The 25,498-nt window shown below is 32.3% G+C and overlaps 1 protein-coding gene across 4 annotated transcripts in view; it reads left to right on the forward strand.

Annotated features, from left to right (window-relative positions):
* The first annotated feature begins 2,789 nt into the window (after positions 1 to 2,789).
* LOC130622189 (biogenesis of lysosome-related organelles complex 1 subunit 1-like) overlaps positions 2,790 to 25,498 on the forward strand; it is a 53,231-nt gene continuing 30,522 nt past the window's right edge. For all 4 annotated transcript variants that reach the window (XM_057437625.1, XM_057437622.1, XM_057437624.1 and 1 more), the window contains exons 1-3: positions 2,790 to 2,896; positions 10,255 to 10,327; positions 17,831 to 18,048. In XM_057437625.1, the coding sequence (XP_057293608.1) occupies positions 2,836 to 2,896; positions 10,255 to 10,327; positions 17,831 to 18,048 (352 nt within the window). In that variant the 5' untranslated portion in view covers positions 2,790 to 2,835. The remainder of the gene's footprint in view (positions 2,897 to 10,254; positions 10,328 to 17,830; positions 18,049 to 25,498) is intronic.

Genomic DNA, 25,498 nt, shown 5'->3' on the forward strand with positions numbered 1-25,498 from the left:
ACAATAAAATGTAGCGTGATACTATAAAACACAATTATCTACATTTCTTTTTAATACAAAAGGCTAGCGCATCCTTTTTAAATCTCATAAGAGAATTTTGTTATTTATTAATGTGATTTTATTGTGCTCTATTCATTGTGCGCAAATCTATTGTTTAAAGTTATGCATTTTAGTATTCACATAAACAAACACAAGAATATTAAACAGGTTATGAAAAGTACTTTCAAAAAAAAAAAAATATATATATATACAGAAAAATATATAATGTTTTAATGTCCAGACGCTCTCCCTCCTCGCTGTACGACGATTGGCAAAACTTTTAATACATGGTCAATATATTTATTACCTTTTGCGATGCATACAGTATTCCAAAACTTAATAATTCCATCTACAAGTTCTCGTTTACTCAAAGGTTTTACCTGCTTACGTAAATAATTTTTTAGCTCTGCCCACACCATCTCGATAGGGTTCATGTCCGGAGATTCAGAAGGTGTAGGCCAATAGTTAATTTTATTGCTTTTCATAAATTCCATGGCGTATTTTGATTTGTGCTTCGGATCATTATCCTGGAAAAAGTCTGTGCCCATCAGGATAAACAGTTTGGATAAATGGCTACAGTACTTTAGCCAATATTGTGTCCACGTAAAATTCCTGGAAAATAAAGTATAAATATAGTTATATTAAATAAATATTAATATAAATAATATTAGATATTATTAATATAAATAATATTAGAGGGCAAAAGATGAGGTGGATTAACACATTTATATACCTTTCTCATTATACCAGTGAAAATAAGCAATCCTGTTCTCCCTCTTCCGGAAATGCCAGCCCATACATGAACTTTGTAGGGATGTTTTACTTTCGGTTTGAGTTTGGCAAAGTGATTTTTTCTCCTAAAACATATTCTTGAATGTCGCTCCATACTTGATTCGTCCGTGAAAATTACATCGTGAAAATCTTCTTTCGTGATAATTAATTCAGAGGCAAAATTTAATCTTATTTCAGAATTTACTGGCCTTATAGCTTGACAGTACCTCGGGCCACTTTGTATCCAACCTAACCTTGCTCTATGGCGCTTTAATCTGCTCCATTGTATTTACACAATTACTATTTAATCTGTAACTATGGTTACTGTTAAACTTTTTGATATTTAGAAGAACATTGTACGTTTTGGATTGCTTGAAAATTGGTGTGTGAACACCTGAAACGTCGCAAATAATGTATATAGTTTTGTTTTTTGTTGTTGTCAATTTACTAGCGCGAAGATTCTTCATCATCGTATAGAATTTTTAATGCACATTATCGTATTTCATAGATTATGGATAGTGTTTGAGAAGAAGAAATTGGATGACATCTTCCAAGACGCATGTTAGCTATACTCTCATACTAAACCCTACACCCTAAAGGTGAACTTTAAGTTTAAGAAATAAATTTCCAATACTATAGTTTTGAAGGATTTTGTGAGGTAGCTAACCAGCTATTTAGACATGTTTGGCATCTTTAAACATGTTTCGAATCTTTAAGATATGTTAGTAAGTTACCTGTTGATACAGAAGGTTATGCTAAAAGAAATAAATTTACTTGGAGTGAATCAAAAGTTATACTGACAAGTTTTCATTTTACTTGCAAATTGAACTGGCCTGCTTTGTGGTTCATTCACATGTGTCTGCTATATTTTGATTTTACTTGAGGTGAATTGTTGTTTTTGTTAATAACGTTTTTACTAGGTTTACACATCAGATTTCATTACAATATCGATAAGAACCTTTTTTAATGTAAAGAATACTGCATTTTGTTATGAAATAGTTAAAAACACTCTCCTAAGAAAACTAAGCATCACCTGACATTTCCAATACATAGTAACCTCCCCCCCCCCCCCCTCCCCAAATTCAATATCAAAAGGAATTTCCCTATTTTCACAAAACTAATTGCTAGTTTGCTGTGAAAATTCTAGTCTTTTACTTTAAAATTTAAGTCTTTTACAATATGATTTGTCATAATGGTGTAAATGATGCAGTGTATTTTAAAAATAAGATAATTTTGGGCTGTATGATTAATCATAAATGACTTTTCAAAAATCACATTTTTAATATAGGCTAGGTTTCCATTGCACCAGATAGGTTTGAGTTGTTCTAAGATTTATACCAGATAGTTCTTCTGTTTCTACTAAAAAGGAATGTGTTAAGAGGTTTTAGTGCTAAAAGTAAAATACTTTGCTCCAACTTTGGAAGTAATATAATTTGTTTTATCTCTAGCACTTTCTTTAAGCATGATAGACACATTCCTTCATTTTGTGGTGAAACTGTTGCCACTAAAGTCAGAAAAAAATTAGCAATAATATTTTTTCAGAAGAAGTGAAAGCGTTAGAAACTAAATCCAGCAAATTACTCTATTTCTGCAAGCTTGGTGTAATTGTGCAAGAAACAAATTTTTTTAAACCAAATGGTTATATATTATAGCAAATATATTTTGGAAATAATTGTATACTTCTTTGAAATAAGAATCTTGTTTTCTTTGCTGTATATTTGTTTTTTAATATACCAAACTCACAAGCTAAGCTATAGTCTTATAGCTTCTTTTTTTTGCTTATTTGTTTTCACTACAAATAATAATTATGGCTGCCAAAACATCTTTTTGTCTGAGTTCATTTAAGTGTTTATGAATGAATCTGATTATCCTCTTAATACATTGTGAGTTTGACAAATCATATTTAGTCTATCATGTGGTCTATTTAGTCTTAGGTAGTGAGTTAGAGTTCTCTCTCCCTCATTGCCATCAGTCATAAAGGAATAAACTTGTATATATATTTTAGAGAAATATTAAGACAGAACAATGTTGTCAAGAGTTTTAAAGGAACACAATTTAAAGCAAGCGATCACCAAAGAAAAACATGGTATTCACTTTATTTAATTGTTTATCTTTTTGTTGACTGGTGTTTTTTGTTGATAAATTATGTTTTTTGGTGTGTAATATATTATTAAAAGTTCTCAGTAAAAGTAAATTAGTAATTATTTTCAATGAAACGAAAACACTGTTAGGTGTCATATTTAAAAATATATTTTATCAACTAGTCTCTACAATCATATTCATGATATATGCAGCAAAATTTTTATTTACATGTGCGTTTTGTAGCACATATACAATTTCTATATGAAAACTCACTAATAAAAAAGACAAGTTTCTAAAATATAAAACAATTTATCAATATGATTGTTGAAATTAGTTGATAGAAATATATATTTTAAAATGTGACACTCAAAGGTGTTTTTGTTTTGTTATATATATATCCATACACATATTTTTTATTAAATTGTTCATTTGTGATGCTCTCTAGGAAAATCGACCTCTTCTATTTTTAATTCGTATTTTTAAAACAATAGAATTCCATATTTTGTATTTTTTAAAATACGCATATTTCTTAAAAAAACATATATTTGTATTTTCAAAAAATTTGGATTTCGTATTTAAAAATAAGCCTAAAATATGCAATTTGTATTAAAAAATATGTGTATTTCTAAAAATACGCATTTCTAAAAATACGCTGTAGATTTAAAATGCAAAGGCATAAAAAAGAGTTAAAGGTTTTATATTTTTTCACGAAATGATTATATATTTTACAATAGAAAAATGAAACGATTTTAAAACGATTTTGTAAAAAAAGTTTACAACGATTTGATAGGATTATGATGAGAAAACGTCCCTGCAAAGCTCTAAATTTGCCATATATCATTCTACAATTACGAGAAAACTTCCCTGCGAAGTTTCTGAGTTGCTGTATTTCATTCTCAAATGACAAGCAAACGTCTCTGCGAAGCTTTAAAGTTGCCGTATTTCAATCTAAATTGACGAGAAAACGTCTCAGCAAAGCTTTAAAGTTGCCATATTTCTTTCTAAAACGACGGGATAACGTCCATGTGAAGCTCTAAAGTTGCTGTATATCATTCTAAAATTACGAGAAAATGTGCCTGCGAAGCTCTAAAGTTGCCATATACCATTCTAAAATGACGAGAAGTAATTTTTCTATTTAATTAATTAACCACTCACTTGATACACGTAACATTTTTAAGGATAGGAAATTCTATTTTTAAAAATAGAATTTCAAATTTTCTATTTTTAAAAATAGAATTTCGTATTTTCTATTTTTAAAAAATACAAAATTCGTATTTTCTATCTTTACAAAATACGAAATACGAATTTCGTATTTCTAATAATAGAATTTCATAGTTTTAAAAATACGAAAATTCGTATTTTGTATTTCTAAAAATATGCGTATTTTAAGATACGAATTCCGTATTTTTTAATACCAAATTTCCGTATTTCGTATTTTTTAATACGAAAAGAGAAGTGGTCGATTTCCCTAGAGAGCATCACATTTGTTGGCGGCAACATAACAGTGAAACAGAAATATCGTGCAAAAATGAAAAAGAAAAAATGTTTAAAAGGCAATATTTAGGAAATGTACGGTGGTAGCATTGATTATTTAAGTGTATTAAACCATGTCATACATTCTAAGGAAAAAAAATGTACATCGACATACTCACAATATTTTTTTGGATATGGAGGGTGTAAATTTTTGTGTTACTGCTGGGCAAGGAAGACGCTAAGGCTGATGTGTATTTTAATTTATATTTTAACTTTTGCTAAGTTTCCTCGTTATTTGTGCCTTATTTGTGTCTCCAAGTGATGTGTATCTTGATAACGTAGTATAATAGATGACTATAAAAGAAAGTTTTAAAATTTCAAAAAAAGGAGTCATGCTTACAGCAACACCAACAATTAGCATGGCTTAAGAATTTGAATTTAACTAAAAAAGCTAAGATCCTAAGTCCACTGTGAACATTGACAAGTTCAAAATTGTGTAAATCTATTCTAGAAATAGCCATGTCAACATTGTTTATTACTGATTGTGGTTTCCAGCCTAAGATTCTCTTCAGAGACTCAATATCACAAATAAAATACATAACAGACTGAGACAGTGTCCAGTGTTGCCTGAGGTCTTATAGCTTGAAAGATAATTTCAGGTTTAAAACGAAATGCAAAGATGGCAACACTGCAAAAGTTTAGGTAGGTAAATATTGAATAGCAGTATAATTCTGGATCAGTTGCATTTTCAACAGCAAGTTATGAAAAGTTACATGATTCTGCACAAATGCGAGGAAGACCATTACTTCCAAAGTTAACTAGTAAACAGCCTCAGAATTTCAGAACTATTTGCTTCAGCAAGTGCTGAAGTAGTACTGTAATTTAAGAATTTACTAAGCAGAAAAAAATAAGACATGGTCAAAAGCACAACAGCCTAAGCATTGACTTTAGCATTTTACTTTATTGTTTTAAAATCTTATACTAGGCCAAGCTATGGTAAGCATAATATATCACCACGGCCATCAACACTAAATAAATTGCCTTGTTTGTGTTTTTCTGAAGTCGCGTCTTCTAACCAGTCACTGATCACTCTGCCATTTGAATGGAAACTTCTATGATAAGTGCTTTCAAAAGCAAACATTGAGCATCAATGTTCACTCTGTTTAAGCGGCTGCAAATTGCTGTCATCGCAATAGACCTCCTCGTCGATAGCAACACCGTTTTGGATTTCCTACTTTCACAATGCATCTCCAGATGGCTGGGGTATCTTAAGTTGGTGTAAACAGAAGAATTTGTTGGATTGCGTTGGATTGTATTTGTTTTAATCATGATTTTTACTATGAAAGAATTAATATATTGGAATGTTGTGGCACTTAAGAATATTTGTCTTCCCTAGGCAAATCTTTTTCTGGGAAAGGGAGTAGAAAAGCTTATTTAATTAAGAAAGTCATAGCTGCTCAGCTCAGCAAGGAGATACTGGATCGAAGAGCTGCAACTGTTGGTTACATTAAAATTGCTTTTTCTATAGAGTTAAAATAAGGCTGGATGAATTCCGTTGTATACTTTCTAGACATAACTACCAGCTGTCTCAGGGACTATGCCTAAAAGAGTATTTCAGAGAAAAGGTTACAAAGAAGGCCATAATCTGATGTTTGCAGGGATGTATCAAATGTTGAATTTAACAATATCTCAATTTGCTTAAAGTATTGTTTTATTCAAGGCAATGTTGTGCCACAGCGAAATGCCTTATAATGTCTGGGTGTGTATAAACTCTGACATTCGTGAAATTGTGACTGGAGAGTGATGCAGGATACAGTGAGTTGTGTAAGCATATTTTTCCTCTGTTACATTTTGTTGAAAATAAAGAGGCTGGACAAAACTTGCATGTCTAAAAAACAAAAGTGGCAAGAAACTGTTACCAAAAGGGTAAAGTTCACCAACCTGTGCCCTTAAACTTTAAAAGACCTCATCTGGAAAACAACCACTTGCCAATAAAATGTCCAAAATATATGTTCGATCATCGTCCACCTCAAGAGCGAAACTCAACTATTAATTGAAGTGAACTTTTATCAGCATCAGATGATAAAGCTTCTGTTCTGTGCTTTAAAGACAGTAACATTGTTTTTGAGCACAGTTTTAATGAAGTAACACCAGTTGCAAGAAGACCGTTAAATATGAACGAACTGGTTATGGGACAACCTACATCTGATGATTTTTACAAATCATTAATGGAAAATTGTACTGAAGCACAGATAGATTATCGCTATGGTGTTATCTCAACCTCAGTAGCACATGCTGTTCTTGCTAAATATAGCTGTTTAAACCATAACATTTCTGCAATAAATAATTTGGTTGCTAAGATATTGGGCTATACACCAATTGCAAAGACTGCATCACTTTCATGGTGTAATGAACAAGACTTTGCACAGAGTTTCTCTTGTAAAGATGCTGGCCTAAGAATACATCATAAAAAGCATAGCCTTGGTGCTAATGCTGATGGTCTTATTTTTTTGTACTTGCTGTGATGGTTTAGGAGTTTTGGAAATCAAATGTCCTTATAGTGCTTGTGATAAAAATATGCTTGATTATGCTAAATGGCATAACTCTTGCATTAATGTCATGTCTGATACATCTGAGGTTGTCTATACCTTTAAACCTGGCCATCCTTATTTCACACAAATTTAGCATCAAAGGCATGTAACTGGAGAAAATTATGCTGACTTTGTCATACATTTACCACAAGAATCATACACAATTAGAGTGGGAAAAAATACTGTTTATTCAAATCAATCCGTGCCTGGTTTGGAACATTTTTTCGAACATATATAATTCCAGAGATGTTTAGTGAAGAAATATTGAATACTGAATATATATGCAAAGATGTTTCAAATGAAATTGTTGAGTATGTTTCTATATGTGACAGTAATCACATGGCTCATGTCTCATGGCTCAATAAAATGGTTTTTTTAAAGCCACAAATTTAAAAAACATTTTAATTGGTAAACAATACAGGTTAGTATATACAGATGACTGATTTTTATATATATTAAAACTAAAATTTGACCAAAATTGCTCAGCCTTCTAATGGAAAAAAGCACACAGAAAAGTGAAATTATATTAAAAGCCATGTCATGTTTTGAATTAATAACACATTAACACACTAATGTATATAATACTTCTACAATATAATTTCCAAATCTAAAATTCATACACTTAAAAATGGGTGAAAAAGGTTTATTATGCCACAAATAACATTTTTTAGAAATGTGTGGCTTTAAAAAAAACTATTTAATTATAGTGATTGCATAAGCCTGACATTTCTCTGCAAATTGAAGGGAGTTCTGAGAATATTATTTTACCAAAGGCGGTTGCATATTTAATATTGCCCCAGCTATTGGTCACATATATTGGACGATCATCCTAATCAGTTGTTAAGTGATGAAGAAACATTTTGCCAGTGGTCAGTTGCACGAGTATGGAAATGTGCAGAAGGAAATGATTGTGTGAATGGATATGGGTTGTTATTATACTAAAAAGTTTGTGTTGTGGATTGATTTTAGAACTACCGAGGATGTTAAGCTTCATGGAAGTGGTAAAAGGGTGGAGAATGTTTTGGATGGTCTTACTTTTCAGATAAAGAAAACTGTTGAGGGTAAGGGAAAGATGAACCCACGTGTTTTTGTTTATGGATGCGCAGGTTAAGGGTGAAACATTTTCAAATCTTGTAGGGGCTGAAGGGTTGTCGTAAGACTAAATTGGTTTTGGATTTGTTGGGCAGTGAATTTATGGTCTATTTTACATATATATAGGAATTTTGTCCTACTTTAAGGCAAAATAAGGCTTATTTGAAAAGGAAATAATTATGGAGTGATTTTTGCTGGAACCTGTTGATAGGCTGTTTGAGGTTATTGGAACTTTCAGTTTAGAATTGGCTGGTTGCAAGGTTCTGTTTATGTGGATGAAGTTACAAAGTATAACTTGTAGGCATAGATTGCACTCTTTGTGGTTGATGATTGGAGGTATATTAGGCGATACCAAAAAAATGTGAAGTCAACAGAAGATCTTTTTTATTTTATTTACAATGTTCAGATGTTACAATTATTAATGAGGAGATTTGTGTAATAGAAAATTAGAAAGTGTTGTTAAGATGTTGAAAGAGGGTAAGCTCTCGTGTTTGTATATTAGGTTAGAATTTCCGTTTAATTATTTGTTTGTTCAGTAGTTTGATATTTTATTATGTTACATAGAGAATTTCCCAGATTTTCTAATTGTAATTTTTTACACACTACAAGTAACATTTTGCGTAAAAGTGAAATAGGAATGTCAAGGTTGGGTGTTTAGTATCATTGTCTAAGGAAGCAGACCCATATCGAGTTCCCTGATCATGGGGGAATCTATGCGGTGAGCTTTAAGAGACGGTGTTGTGATAGTTGCGTTATTTTGGTTAAAATTGAGTTCATCCTACAATGAGAAGAAAGTTAAAAGTAGCAGGAGAAGTATGCATAGAGTGGGTTAGGGGAACAGTCAATTGATAAAAGGTAATACCTGAACTCATCTGTACGATGTAATGCACTGATAAAACATCTCGGATGTGGAGAACCAACAGCTCAGTGTAAGCTGTTCAATGATTGGTGATATTTCTCCCATCCAGTTTGAACCAGTTTGGTACATAATTATTTAAAACAAACTTTTTATAATTTACAAAAAAATCAAAGTTGATGCCTTTCTTGTCACCTACATAAGGCAACCACAATTTTACTGCAGCTACTGTTGATTCTCTTTGTTCATTCTTTAGTACAAATGCTACTGTGTAAGGCTGCCACATCTGTAATGCAGCCAACAGCCAATTTTTTAAGAACAAAATAAAAAATTAAATTTATGTGACAGCCAAGATTTTAACAAAAATGTTTTCATTAAGATATTAACACTGGTGGTCATACTAATGTTGAATTTCCAATGTTGATACACACACTGTCATATGGAAAATAGCTAACCTCTTGGTCGATGGCTTTTAGATACTACCAGAATACTTTTAATGAAATAAATTAAGTGGAATGAGAATACACCGCTTAGCCCTTTGAACACCACAGAAATATATGTATATATGTTCAGTGTAATATTTCCTTGGCCACCAATGACTAATATAATATGTCTGTTGTTTTTGTTTAGAATTTACTCATAATATTTGCCATCTGCAACAATATGTCAAAAGCATGTCATATTAAAGAAAATGTCCTGTTCCACAGTTTCAGATGCATACTCTTCTTCCTTTTTCTGTTCTCCTGAGGATAAACTAGAGAAATCAAGCTTTTCGTCCAAAGAATAGTATTCTTCCGAATATATGTCAGCTGTTACATATTGTACAGCTTCTTTTATAGACAACCTGCCTCAAGAAGACGCCATGTTTACAATAATTTTTTTCCCTTTTTTTTGGTTCAAAAATTTAATGGATTGCCATGCAATAGCGTTTTGCTTTGAACAAAGTAACCTTTCAGCCACAGAAAGAAAATCTTTATTACACCGACCAAAATTGAGGAAATTTTATTTCAAAATGAAAGTGCATACGTCCTTGGTGGTTGGGGGTAATTTCGTTTTGACAAAAATATACATCCGTGTTTGTTGTGTGAATTTTTTTAATGCTTCAAGGCTGTGTTGACAATATGAATGTGTATTTATGTCTGTAGTGGCGGAAAAGACAGATTTAGGTGACATAACATCTTATGTCATCCAAATCATGCAACCTATACGGATGTTTTAACCAAAACAGATGTGAAATTTCGTGCTGGCATGAAATTTTATGCCATCATGAGTTTCATATATTTTGAACCAGTCCTCCCGAAGAAATAATATCTTTTTAATGCTCAAGTCTTGTCTTTTTTTATTTAACAGAGGAAAGGAAAAAGACAGCTGTAACTGCAGTGCATGAATTCTCTGGAAAGTTGGTTGACGCATTAAATTCTGAGTAAGTAAAGTAATGCTTTATAAGTTTCATTTAAGGTGTTGTTGAAGTAGTCTGGAGAAAATATTTTAAAGCTTTCCTTGCATAAGTTGATATGAATAGCTAATGAAAAACAAGACCCAACGTTTTGACTGTATAGTCAACCATCACGTCTTTTCTATGTTACCTCTGATGGTTAAAGTGTCATTTTAAATGAAGTTTTCAGGTTTACGATGAGCAGTTGGTTGTAAAGGGCTAATATTTTATTTATGTTTTTTTTTGTTTACTTGTTGGTATTGTTTTTAAGGCTGAAATATATTTGACAGCAAGTAATTTGTACAAATTCACCTATTAAATGCATTCCAAAAAAAAAAATAAAGAAATGTATCTTTAATCTGTACTTTGTCCAATTGGTGATGCATAGAAGATATGACAAGTATATATATAGCTGGTACCTGGTGCTTGATGCCAGATTTACCCTAACAGAATAACCGTATTTGCACCCTTTTAATTGGTCAATGCCATTTTTTTTCAATCTGCACTTCCCAGATCTGGGGGCTGGGGATCACATCCTGCTCACTGCCAGTCAGCATATTAGTGATAAGCAAAGTAGTTCTTCTTCAATAGAATTATTTTGTTTGTTTCTTTAAATAAGACCTGTTGTAAACAATTGCAGCAACTTATATAATGGTCATTACACCACCACCCCCTCACACGAAAGACATAACAATTGGATCCATTGCAATGATGGAGAAGTAGTTTTTTGCACGGAGAACAAACAACGGTGATTCATATGTTTTCTTTTTTCGAAGAGTTAAAGATAAGCCAACTAACCAGCCAGTCATTACAAATAATTGTCGGCTATGGGGTGTGACAGCTCCACTTATTACGCCAGTCAAAAATTAAAAATTAAAATAAGAATTGTGAGTAGGGGTTGATCATGCCTGGTTTTGCTTCTAAAGAGTGACAGCTTCACTTTTTACCCCAGTCATAGATAAAAACTTTAGCAGTGAAGTTATCACAACTGGTCTTGACGTCAGGGAGTCATTTAGAACAAAGAGTAGCAAAGTTGAAGTGCTAATTTTCGAAGTTTGCTTGAGAAAGATAGGGGTGTCTAGTTTTTGCTGATGATTATGTGCAGACGTCTTTAAGCTGACCCAGTTAGACATTCAGGGTACTTTGGTGTAGAAATATTAATCAACACCGACCTACCTTTTAACGAACTTCTATCTGATTCACTTGTTGTGTTGTTGTTTTTAAAATTATTTCCCTTAAAACAGAGAGAACTGTGTCCCCTTAAGAGGCATTTTCTTGAGAGGAGCAATTGTCAATCGTTGTATTGGTTATCCACCACTTTGTGAATTATTTTCTTTGTTTGATTTTTTGTTCTATCAAGTTTAAACTTTATACATGAGAAAATTTGTCTGATAATTTGTATGAAATTGTAAAAATATATATAATATAATTTTTTTTCTTTTAACTTTACACTGCAGTGGTACAGTAGTTGAGTTGAATTTTAAAGAAGTCAGTGTTTTGTGCTTTTGCAGTAGTACTTTGGAATGATTGGTCAAATGGTCATTTTTGCTTTTATAGAAATATTTCTGCCACTAATTAATATCAATATTTTAATTTGTCTATGCAAATTCCGATTTTTTTTAAAATGTGCTGCAGAACATCCTGCTAGAACAGCTGGTTGATTGCATCAATTTAAAACAGATTGTCAAAAGTCTAACAAATTTCAGCTATGCTATTCACAGTCATTTTGTAACTTCAAGTATGCCACAGTGCTGGAACCCACCCACCTTTTTCTTTGTAAGAACCTAATTTATAAAAATGTTGAATCTGAGATTTTGTCACGAATTAAGAACAATATTGAGAACTTATTTTAACCCTATTTACCCTGGGGTTTTTCGAACATTATGACCACAGGATTCATCCCCTTTTGATAGGCTTGTCTAAATTAAATCGAACTTCACACACTTTTAGTAAGTCATAAAAGAAACAAAATGGCATCAATAAATTTCTGCTTATGTCAGCACTTCCTGTGACGTCCTCTAAAACTTAAAATTGTCCAAAATAATATTTGCTTAAAACTTAATTACTTTCGTTCTAGAGTGATTTTAAAGGTTATATTTGAAAATTCTGAGAGCCAAATAAAAGTTATTTAACATATTTTCCGTTTTTTACATACTTTGCATAAGATAATTCTGAACAAAGTTATTATATTTTCCCCATTATAAGGATTTCATAGAGATTTTTCTGTGTAGTTTTGGGTAATAGCCAATATCTAAGGCTAAAGGTTTGAGTCCTAAAAATTTGCTGGTGTATAATTGATAAATATTCATACTCAGTAAGTTTCATAACCATACAACATAGGGTTTAAGGAAAATAATAGGTGAAAATTGGAATTGGTGGATGACGAAAGCTTGTTTTGAAAAAAACCCTTGATTTTTTAATTTTAAATAAGTCAGCAGCAATGTTTTGCAATAGCTATCAACCATAACTTTTGTAAAAAGAAAATGGCCGTCAAATACTGAAATAAAAAGCTTAAAGTAAAAATTTATTGTATGCTTCTTATCACAAAATGATTTGTTGTCAATTTCGTTTCGGGTGACGGTATACCTTTATTGTATCAAAAGATCAAAATTTTTTTATTAGCTATTTATACTGAAGCAACGACAATGGTGAAACTATTTATTTATTTTTTGAAAGGGAATTTTGACTTTATCCAATAACTAACTTTTTTTTCTGATCGGTCTTTCACACCTTCAAATGGAATAGGAGTTACAAGTGAATGTTTTTAACACTTTCGTCCTCTTGAGCATAATTCTTCAAAATAAAAAAATCTGTTATATTTCCTTTCCGAAAAGAAATGACCATCTGGAAAAAATCACCTCAAATCTTTCATTTCTAAAAATGTCAAGTTATCCTAATACGCCGTTCGTGTCTCAATGTAAAAAAATTTAATTCTGCAGCAAAAAGGAGACTGATTAGAAATCAAAGTAAACTTCTATCTTTTTCCATGCCATCTTGTACTGTTTCTGCAAGTCACAGAAAAATGACGTAAAGGGCTATTAAAAATATTCAGTGTTTAAGATTGTCAAACCCAGTGGCAAAATCACGTTAAGTAGAACGTAACGTTTTGGGAAAAAACATCCTTTGAATCGTAGTGTTGGTTTTTTCGTGTACCATCTACATTTCATCTACAAATCTTTTTTACAAAACTACAGAGGCTCTACAAGGGAGAGTGCTACTGCGCTGAAGCCAACGTGTTTATCTAAAAGCTATTTTTTTATCTTCAAAAAATCAACGATTCTCTACATATTACATCTTAAAGACGATAGTTTGAGTTAAAATATTGAAAAAGTAAAATAAAGTAAAATAAAATAAAGTAAAATAAATAAAAAACGTGGACTGTGTGAAAAATAATTAAAAAATCGTTTTTACATACATCTATCATGATTCCAAAGAACTTCGAATGAGAGTTGAAAACGAAGTAGTTTTGTAAATGAACTCACTTTTTTAAGGTAAGGTGTTACAAGTTAAAATGTTAAAATGTTAAAATTATTTTTATATCATTTGATATGTATTTAAAAATGCTTTTTATTGGTGTATGAATGAATATACTTTGATTAACTAACGCTGAAAAAATCGGGATTTAAAAAAAACATGCTCAAAAGATTTACAGTCACCTTAAAAGAAACAAACGATTAATTAAATTTTTTTAATGAAACGAACAACAATAAAAACAACGTTAAGTAACTGTGATTTTACGTGCAATGATTTATGACAAAGCACCTGTCAAGGTAAATTTAAAGTAGCATGCAATTGAATTCCCAACTAGTGAAATCAATTCATTTTATCACATGATTTGTTCAGCCAATTAAAATCGCAAACGAAACTTTTATATAAACTACAGAACGTTTTTATAGAGGATGTGTTATAGACGCTTTTAAAGAAAATTTTAAAGAATATATTCAACTTTGTTTGTCACAGACAGACGGACACACTCTTCGTATTATTCGATCGATGAGGTTTGTGCAAAAATCTACTAAGGCGAGAACAATTAAAGGCGCATAATCACCTTTTTCGAAAAAAATTAACACATTCATTTTTTTTATTTATTTCAAAGTTCAGACGGAGATATGCTTTTCCTGAAAATTTGAGGATATAAAACTTACTAGAAACGGAAATAATGGTACTTTAATATCTTAAATTTATTGTTGTTTTTTTCTAGCCGCCACTTTAACGATTTTGTTGATTTCTTATTCCCGTCTAATAAGCGGGCTGTCGCAAAATGTTCGTGTGAAACTGTACGTAAACAAACGGCCTTAACTTCAAATGAGCTTGTTTTTTCTTTGTAAAACATGGCATCAAAAAATGGAACGAAATTTTATCCCAGGAGTTTCTATTGGAAAGACACAGAAGAGAAAAATAATTTTCTCTTTATTCTATTCGCCATTGTTTTTGGAGACCAGAGACAAAACGAAACAAAAAAAATCACAACATTGTCTCGTGGTTAATAATTATGATAATTAATGATTATCACGCTCTGTCCTTTTTTATTAGCATGACTGGGATTATTGCATATTATAAGCAAAAAACCCAATGGGGGAGAATGCACATTGTCATAGTTGAATTTAAATTTAGAGCATAAAAGAGGAAATTCTGAAAATTTAGTTATTCTAGTTGTCTAGATCTGATAATGTCTCCATAAGAAAACGACTAACTATTTGAACAAAGGAAAATAATCAGAAAGTAAGACAGCTAGCGAGGTGAAGCTATCTTCAGAAACAAGAAGAAGAGTTCGTTGTTGCAAAGAAGTCTGGTTTCAGAGAAAATTCGATTGATTTATCTGATTTATCATGTTCGGAACTTTGTTGATACATTTATAAAAGCATTACGATGGAAACACAGCTACAGATGCTCTCCCTCATTAATTTATCTTTTCTGTAATGGCATGAATCCAACAGCCATGTGATCGATTTTGCCGTGCGTATATTATCGCATGATTCGTGCAATGAAATGTAATGGCGGTTCTGCAGGCAAAGAGAAATTGGGGTGAGTTTGCTATTTCTATGAAACATTTGAATGTTCTGGTTGTCAGTTTTTAATAAAATTTTCAGGATAATGTTTCCTCGTGCATATCTTTCAATTTTTACAATAAAATAGGCACCTCAAAACAGTTGCGTTCAGGGTGATTACCCGCCTTTAAAAATAGAACCGCCACATGAATTTAATCTATTTCTGTAAATCTATTTCAAAATCAAAATCTATTTCAAAGGCTGATAGAGTTTTAAAAAGGGCAAGGTGTCAGTCTAAAGTGGAATTCATTTCTTCTACGAAAAGTATTCATATTCAACATTGTAGACAATTACTAAAAGAGGTCTACAAAACGAAATGGAAATTGAATCCTTCCTACATGGAAGGTGTGTTTCAGTTTAGAAATGATACTGGATACAATTTAAGGTCATCAAGTGCTTTAGTTAGATCTAGAGTGCAATCTCCAAAATATGGGCTGCAATCATTTGGATATAATTATGGAATTCTCTTCCTGATGAAATCAAATCTGCAGAGTCTTTAGTTAAATTCTGTAGAGTTATAGGCGAATTTTCGTCTTTCCAATGCAAATGTCGGATCTGTGCAGAATACATAATTAATTTAGGATTTATTTAATTTTTCGTTTAGACAGTCGATTTTAATTAGTCTTAATAGACCAATCATCTTCTCCAGTAGAGTCTTTCATGTTTTTCAGCCAAAAAGCTAGATTGATCCTACTAGAGAAATGGTATTTTATTATTATATATTATTAGTTTTTTTTTTGTTTTTTTTATTAGTATATTTTATTAATATATTTTAAATCTTTTGTACATTAACGACTATAAATAAAGCAATATGTCTGTCTGTCTGTCTGTCTGTCTGTCTGTCTGTCTGTCTGTCTGTCTGTCTGTCTGTCTGTCTGTCTGTCTGTCTATATTTCGATGGCATCAGCAAAGTCTCACTAATGTAAAAAATTTGAAATGCTGATTATGTATAGGATTATGTACTTTTGACGAACTGTTGCAGAGATATTGTAGTTAAAAGATTTTGTGATGACGTCATCAACCTGCTCATTCCGAAACGACTTTGGGGACCAAGGTTTGGGAAATTAACCCGATTTGGTCCCAGGCGAAAATTATTTATCCGTTGCCTATTCTGTGTAGAGCTGGAAACGCTGATGAGAAATATGTGTAGGATCGTGTGCTTTTGACAAACAAATGAGAAAAACAGAAAATGAAGAATATTTACGCATGCATGTAAATGTGCCAGTTTTGTTAAAAGATAAAACTGTTCATCTGTATTAGTTTAAACAGGTAAAAATCTATGTATTAAAATATTTTGTTGGACAATTCTGGCACAGGGGAGGTCCTATAAATTGACGTGTGTTCGTGCAACCATCAGTTACCAGCTTTTCTCCCTACCTGGTACAGGTGAGGTCCTATAAATTGAAATGTGTCCCCATGCATCTGTCCGTTACCAGCTTTTTTTAGAATTGAATCGTTGGTTTTTGATTTTTTGCACAAAGACAAAAAAAACTAGGCCCTCAAATGTGGCAAAGTCAGTTAGTTGTTTTTAAAAGTCTTATTGGCTCAAAAACTGTAAATGTATGTGCAAAATGAGCAAAAACGTTCCTAACATATGGTTTTTAGGACATTTTTTAGGGTTGGATCAGTAGTTTTTTTTGGCTTTATGTACAATAATAGAGAACAATAGACCCTAGTAAGTGAAGAAGTAATTTTTCTTAGAAAATATCGTATCGCCTCAAAAATGGTGGATTTATGTGCAAAATAAGCAAAAACGGTCCTAAAATATGGTTTCTAGGACATTTCTTAGGATTTGATATTTAGTTCATTCTCTTTTTCTTCACAAAGATAGAGAACATTTGACCCGCAAATGTGATGAAGTCAGTTTTTCAATAACTTTTTCCCTAGACAAATAATGGCAGATTCGTGGGCAAAATGAGTCAGAAATTGTTCAAAAAATAGAATTTAGGACTTGAACAATTTAAATTGTTTTAATTTACAAAATGTTTGCTAATAACTAGCACTAATAATACTCCTTATTTAAACTGTCTTTTTTTCGATATTGAGTTATTTAAAACATGAGTTAATTAATAAATTCAGGTCCATTGAAGTTTCGCTTCTATTTTTTGAAAATGTGCGAAAGATAAAAAAAAAACGAGTAGTTTTTTTTTACCATGACATTTACCACAATTTTTTTTATGACAATGGCCGTGGTTTTTTCTTTCGCTATTGCTGTAGCTTTTTCTTTTGTTGCAGCTTTTTCTTTTGTTGTTAGTTTTTTTTGGTCATGGCATTTATTAGCTACATTATGTTTATTTTAGGAACTCTTTACTGGGAAGGATTCAAAATAACTTCCTTCTTTTTAATACCCAAAATCGTGTTTACCAAGACTCTTTTTCATTTGTCACCTATTTTTGTTCGTTTGTTTAATTGTCATGTTTCATTATTCTGTGTTTATATCTAGCGTTGAGAAGGCTTACAACAACCAACGTGCACTTGAAACAGAAGCTAAACATTTGCAACAACATGTGATACAATTTTCCAAACAAACACAGCAATGGACGTCCATGCTGGTGAAATTTAATCAGTTATTAAAAGAACTTGGTGATGTGGAGAATTGGGCACGAACTATTGAAATGGACATTACTACAATTGCCTGTGCTCTGGAGTATGCATATAAAGGTTAGTTTTTTTTATCATTTTGCATCCAATGTTTAACTTTCTCAAGTGACCTAGATTGTTTGCCATTAGTGTAATGAATTTCAACTTTTAATTAAAGGGGCTAAAATGTAGAATTTTGCTTTGTTAGTGTCCAACTGCTTGTTTGTTGTCCCATTTGCTGTAAATTAAAGTGACGCTGTATGTTTGACAATAAGGCAAATTTGTGGTGGTAATTCATGGATCGCTAAACTTCAAGGTCTAAACATTTCATCCAAAACATTTAAATGATATGAATCCACAAAAAAATACTTTAAAAATGATATTTAGAGTAAGGATGTTGTAAAAGTCCCCTACTCTTTGGTTGGCTCATGTCACATCAAAATGACTATTTTTCAATAATTACAAAAAAATCGAGCAAAAATAACTGTTTTCTCATCCAACACCGTTTATGCGTTTCGAAATTATCTCAAAAGTTACAACTAAGAAACTTGATTCGCCATAAATTTTGATTAAAACATCCCTTCCTTCTAAATTTTCGCATGAATATAGTCCATTTTTAACTAAATGCGTGACCAAAGTTTTATTAAAAACAAACAAAGGTAAATAGCAATTTCGGAAGGAAAGCGGGAACACACCTCCTAAAATTCAATCAGTAAGTCCCCATTTGGAGATATTCATTTCATAGATAAAAAACAGCAACAATTTTTTCAAAATTATTAAAATTATGGATGAACAATGTCCTTACAAAGATGCAAAAAATAGAAGACTTAATTTTATTAAAAAATCTTGTATGAAGCAAACCACGTGATTCTCTTTTATTAATAGGGGACCTCACAATTATAACAAACAAAAAAAGTAAGTTTGATTACACCCGAATTCTTCCATTTTATTATGCATCAACTCATCGAAATAGGATTAAACATTGTGAAGAGAAATGTTGTGGTTGTTGCTATCTGAGAAATTCCGAAATTTTGTGTCAGATTTCTTCCGCGGATGAGCTACCCTCACACTTTTCACTGCTATGCGGACCCGGAAGCAGGTTTTCTTTCTTTAAATATGCCACTGAGAAGGAACACCAAGTAAGGTCAGCATTCAACATTAAAAAAATCGAGGAAACATAAAAGTTAACTTTAATGGTCGAACATTTACTGTGATGAATGCATCTTCGCCGATTTTCGAAGATGATCAGAAACTGTAATTCGCACCTTTTATGTGCTTTACATTTTAAAGTTTTCCCTATTCTTACTCAAGAGTTTCTTTAATGCAAATTTTTGGTTACCTTGTAAGTATTGATCTGCATACTTAAAATAAATAACGCACAAGCATGTCTAAAAAATATTCCAGATAAAAGAAGTAATCCGATTAGAATTTTATAGCTGATTGTTATCACATCAACGCTTTCAATTGTTGCAATATGGTTTTCTTGTTTATTCGACAAATTTAAGCCTTGCAACATTTTACAACGCAAAAAGTAGCCTCCTTTGGAACGTTTTCAAAAACCTGTTTTATTTGGGAAATGTCCATTACTTGCTTCTAGATTTTTAGAGTTTGGACGTGCAACTCACGAATATAAGGTCGATTAATTTTAAATTATTCGAGATTACCTTATTTTTCAGCTTCTCTGTATCGTTCCCTGTATTTAACACCTAATATTTTGTACCTAAAGCAGTTCAATTGACGCTAGATTAAATCTTGTGGCATTAATTATTACATGTCTTATTTTTGCAAAATGGCAAATATTCACAATAGTCGCAAAATGAAGTCCCACCTAAAAACATTTTTTGGCCACGAATCGCAAAAATAACACCTGAAAAAATGTTTCATCGGATTATTCCATGCGGAAGTTTATCTTTAAAATCGCTTATCAAAAAACATCCTTGCCAATTTTTTGTTTTATCGAGTCATAAATCTATTTCTTGTACCCTATTTGTAAAAGTAAATCCCGCAAAGCATGAAATAAGCTAGTAGGGTACACACTTATGTGAACATATTTTGTTAGCTTCGTGATTCAAAAACAACGACATATTGGGTCTGTAATTAAATTGCAAACAAAAAATCGACCAATCATTTCATTAAAATGCCAAGTACTGTGAGCACCAGTAATTTTAACATGTGGTGACCAATTAAGGATGTACCACTTTCACAAATATGATTCCTTTACAAAGTGCTGGTGCTGTACCAAGGGCACAAAAGATAAGCTTGTGACTATCGAATAACAAAGATAAAACAATATCAATCAATATAAGCGATTATTTGAATATTTTTAAAATTAACCACCACACGAAATTTCATCTTAAAATGGTTGTTGCTCTTTTCGTTCAATCAGTACGCTATTATTTCATTGACGTGGAAGAAATTTAAGCACAAAATTACGTTCAGAGCATTTTAAAAGCACAAGCTTAAGCAGATTTGACAAAAAAAAATTCCCTCCAAAGTTAAATCTTTTCAGCATCCGATAAATTAAATTCTCGCCAAAATTTTTTTAAGAACAATCAGGGCTGAAGTCAACAACAACTAGGTTTCTAATAAATAAGGATATCTTTATCAAGAAACAGCGTAAAAAAGGTTAGGTACACAGACACACAAAAAGGGTTAGTTACAAACTTTTCTTTTTAGTCTTCGTTCGTATTTAACGCGATTAAATATCAAATCAAAAGAAAAACTATTCAAAAGTTGTCGACCATCCTTACTTTCATCTAAAGCACCGACTATCCTACTTCTGCTAATTGGACCTGTTTGGATAATCTCCACACGGAGTTTTTTTAATTAATTCTACTTCTGTGTGGTAAATAATTTTTGATTTCGGAGTGAAGAACTTGAAACTGAAGGCGGAATTAAATCATCAGAAATATCTTGATCATGTTCCAAGACACTTTGTGGAATCACCCGCTTAACTTTTTCTGACAAAGTTTTATCTCTCAAAGTTTCCAATTCCGCAGCTAAATTTTCAGAACTGTGACATATGGATGGAATCTTGTCGTAAATCTTTAGTAGTGGCAAACCTTGTAGTCGTTCAAAGTCTTTTTCCATACTCCTAATCATATCCTTTGTTACCAATTTCTCTCTGATGTTGTCTGCAAAAATTAGGGTTTTTTTTTTCATCTATTTCTGCATCGCTCCACTTGCGTCTCGGACTTGCTGAGGAATATTAAACACTATTGGGCTGTGATTCAGGAACAGCAGTAGGTGGGCGTTCTGGCGCGACAGAAGGTGGACATTCTTTTTCTGGGTATATTGATCAAAGCGCAAGAGATTTCCAACATGTTTTGCTCCTTGTGCGCTACTGATCTCTTGTCGTCTCACATCGTAATACTTTTTTGGGGTATTCTCTGAATGTAATAGTAAGTCTGTCACATCCTTTGATACTTCAGGATGATGTTCCAGTACTTCAGTTGAAGAAGGCTTGCGAGGTTTTGTAGTTGATACATTTCGGGTTGGCGGATTCGAATTTTCATAAATACCATTCGTGAATTCGTGTTTCCGAACAGATACGACTTTGACCACTTCTTCACTCGATTCTAAACGATAATTGAGATTTTTTCAAACATGCAGATTGCACTAATTAATTCCGTGCAATCGCACCAAAGAGTTCAAGCTTAAACTACACGAATTCTTAAAGAAATCAAATCAAGTTGTAAGCAATCTACTTCAGTCAATGAATAAGGGAGGAAAACGCAAGCCATGTGTTATAATATGTGTTATATTCTTAATACATACCAATAATGTACCTTCATTTGTAAAATATCATCCGCCGGAAAATTCATTAACATTAAAATTCATTCGGTCCGGGGTTTTTCGAACATACTATGACCGCCGTACCTCAATAACTTTTCGTAGGATTGTTCATATTGAATCAAACTTGGCACACATATAGCACGTCATAAAAGGAACAAAATGGCGTCAATAAATTTTTGCTTGCGTCAGCACATTTTCTGTGACGTCATCAGAAGATTGAAAATTGTTAAAAATGCCATTATCTGCTTAAATATAATTACTTTTGTTCTAGAGCGAATTTTAACATTCTGTTTGAAGTTTCTGAAAGCTAAATAAAAGTTATTTAACATATCTTCCGGTTTTTACATGGATCGGATAAAAAATTGCCAAAAATTGCCCGAAAATCCGTTTTTTTCCGATTTTCGGGTAAAATCCGACAAAATCGGGAAATCGGATTAGTCACGTGTCCAAATTATTTAAAATGATTCTTCTTGATGAAACAAAGTTGTGTTGCAAGTTTCAAGTTCTAAGGATAATCCTAACAGGAGTTTATTATATTTTCCCCATTATAAGGATTTCATAGAGATTTTTAGGGGGAGTTTCGAGTGATGGCAAATATCAAAGCCTCTGAAAGATATGGGACCTAAAAATTCCGCATGCAGGTGTCTAATAGATAAATGTTGAAACTCAGTAAGTATCATATCCATATAACAGCAATCAGGAGTTATTAAAAAAAAACCGTGAGGGGGGGGGAGGGGGCGGAATCCGCCCCCCTCCCCATCCCGGACCAAATAGGGTTAAAGGAATATTATCATCAACTAAAAAATCATAGAAATGCATAAGGGATGTCAGATAACCTTAACAGTGCTTAATGGAGCAAATCGGATAAATCTTTAGTCTCCAAAGCACGCATCATTTTACGCACATCCTGTGCGGCTCCCTGTGCTATTCTTAAGTCTAACTTCCTACCGTCAACAGAAGAGGTAAATTTTGCATTTCTCAAGTAACTTTTCGTTGGACAATGCATTTTCAGTTTTATCACAGCTCTTACCATCTTCAGAGCTTGGAGATTCCTCTTTATCAAATCCGGGAGGCAAGTATATTGCTTCGCTTTTGTCCACTTCAAAGTCTGCAATGTTTGCATTGTATTCTTCTCGAAGGAGGTCCCTTCTGTTTTCTACCGTCTTTTTTTAATCGCCTCTGAGGTGGAGGGCACTATTACGATATCCAGTGTATTCGCTTGTGCCAGCTTTAATTTTGTGCACAAATCTTAAATGTTTATCAAGGCGTTTCAAAACAGCAAAGCAACCAGCCACTGGACACTGTCTCTTTATGTGTTAGTCAGCACTGGTTTTCTTTGCTTACTCCTGAGTTCGTTCTTTTTGCGAATAGGAGGAGCTTGACTCCATTTATATGTCTTCTGCTTTCATATAACGCGTTAACATTTCTAGCCTTTTCTGAAGACCACAATCTTTGATTGGGCATTTTTTTTTGAAACGACGAGGTTTTTTGCAAGGTTCGGGTCCTAAATTAAATAAAAAGAAACTTGCACACAAGTAATATCGAACGTCTTTTACAAGAGTCAAATTTTGCAAATAACTTTAGTTGCCTTTTTCATAAATGTTCATTCCAAAGTGGATTTTTGTCGATTTTTTAAAAAGCAACGTCGCCTGCGAATAAAGGAGCATCGAACTCGTTGTACTTTGCTGTATCGGAATCTTGCGAAAGATTTGAATTTTCGGGAGCATCCGGTCTGTTCTTGATCGTAGAATTCGGTCTGTTCTCTGTCGTAGCACCTATGTAATTCGTATGAGAAGTATCTGGTCTTTTCTCCTGTGTAGTACTTGAGTCAACAACATTGTTTGTGCATAAAGCATCAATATCAAGTCCGTCTTCTACAGGAGCATTTGAATTGACATTAGTTGCACATGGAGAATCATCAATTTCTTCCTCGGTAGAAGTATTTGAGTCGACTCCGTCTGCAATTCCTAACTCTTCGGTCTCTCCACCATACAATAACAACGCGTCAGCCTAAATAACAATTATCTGCATTCAGTTTTTTCTTGCAATTTCTAAGGATAATTTGTATAGCAAGCTTTTCAGCACGGTTAGAAAAGCTTCGTGCTAAAACTTTAAACTTTATGTAATAAATTTAAGAAGAGCATTTTACCTCTTCGACAGTAATGTTTTTAATCTTGCTGAAGATTAATGCCAAGGCTTCAGGATACAAAACTTTCATGACGTAATCAAAGTACTAAAAAAACACATTATTTGTGGAGCCATCAACTCAACACAAAACAAACAATAATGTTCATGGATTACTTACTATGAATGATTTTGAACAAACATTTTAACGAGAAATGCAGCAACAACTTCATATTGCTCATCACTGAATCCAGAAAACCCAACACATATATTCAAAGAACCTAGTAATTGAGATAGACTTCATATATTATTTCTAAACGATTAACATTTGCGTTATCTGACTTACTTTTTTCCCTTCCACGCTTTTTGCAACGTTCATGTCTTTCAGAAAACTTCTAAATTATATACAATATAATATCATAAATATTTTACTGCAAATTATAACAAGAAAAAAGAAACTATAACAAGGCATAAAACCCACCTTTCCTGTAAAAATATCCAGAACGTCACTTTTAATCTCCAACAGCATAATCTTAGTTTCCTTAATGGATATAATAGAAGCATCTGGCGGTGTTATAAAAATGCTAAATACGCAACCAAAAGTATGAATGAGAAAACTTTATCTTCTTGGAATTCGTTAATGTAAGGGCCTTTATAACTTACTCATTATTTACATTGTGATTAGACAAAGCTTCCTCTTGATTCTTCTTACGCTGAAATAGTTTTTTAAATAAAGTTCATGAAATGGAACAAAAGGCTTTAACAGCCTAGGGGTATATAAAACATAAATCTCTGTAGACATGGCCGGTATCTGAGCTATATTATTTGTAGAGTATTATTTTAGAGTATAGTAGAGTATACACGTCATATTTACAAACATACATCTTACATACTTCGATATTACATCAAAAATATTTGGTGTTTAATTACATACCAACTCGGATCTGGTTGAACGCACCTTTACAAATTCTATAACATAATTGGATAATAATACAGTACCATGGCTATCCTTCTAGATTATCGACCGCTGCATTAACACATTTCTTCAAATCATATTAACTGTTTCTAAGCATGAACTTATTATTGTATTGCCTTTTCTAGGGAATGTATCACTGAGGCTTTGGACTCGTTTAGAAAAAAAATTCTTAAAGCATTTACCATCTCGTAAAGTTAGGTCATATTTTCTTCAGGTTCGAGAATTGGCGATTTAGGTTCTACGTTCAAAAGTCGTATATAAATTTAAGTGCGATAGCTGCAATGCTCAATTAAAAATAGTTCCTGATACAAAAAATAAAAAATTTTGCGAATGACTATTTTTTAAGATTCCTGCTCATTTTAAAAAACCAACGATATTTATAAAAAAATAACCTATAAAGATATCAAATGTACTTTATATGTAAAACTATTGATTCTTATAGTCGGGGTACAGTTGGCACATTAGCAGAGGATGGAAGTTTAGTGCTTTTGTCTTTTAAATCACTTACCGATGTACAGAAGCACATTAAGTGTCAATATTTAAAATTTGCTGATGATTTTGCAAATGTGCAGTTTAAAATACTGTATATCAAAGTTATAGAATCCAGAAATTGTTCAGAAATTTTATCTTCTGTAA

The sequence above is a fragment of the Hydractinia symbiolongicarpus genome, chromosome 12, assembly GCF_029227915.1.
Source record: "Hydractinia symbiolongicarpus strain clone_291-10 chromosome 12, HSymV2.1, whole genome shotgun sequence".
NCBI classification, from domain to species: Eukaryota; Metazoa; Cnidaria; class Hydrozoa; order Anthoathecata; family Hydractiniidae; genus Hydractinia; species Hydractinia symbiolongicarpus.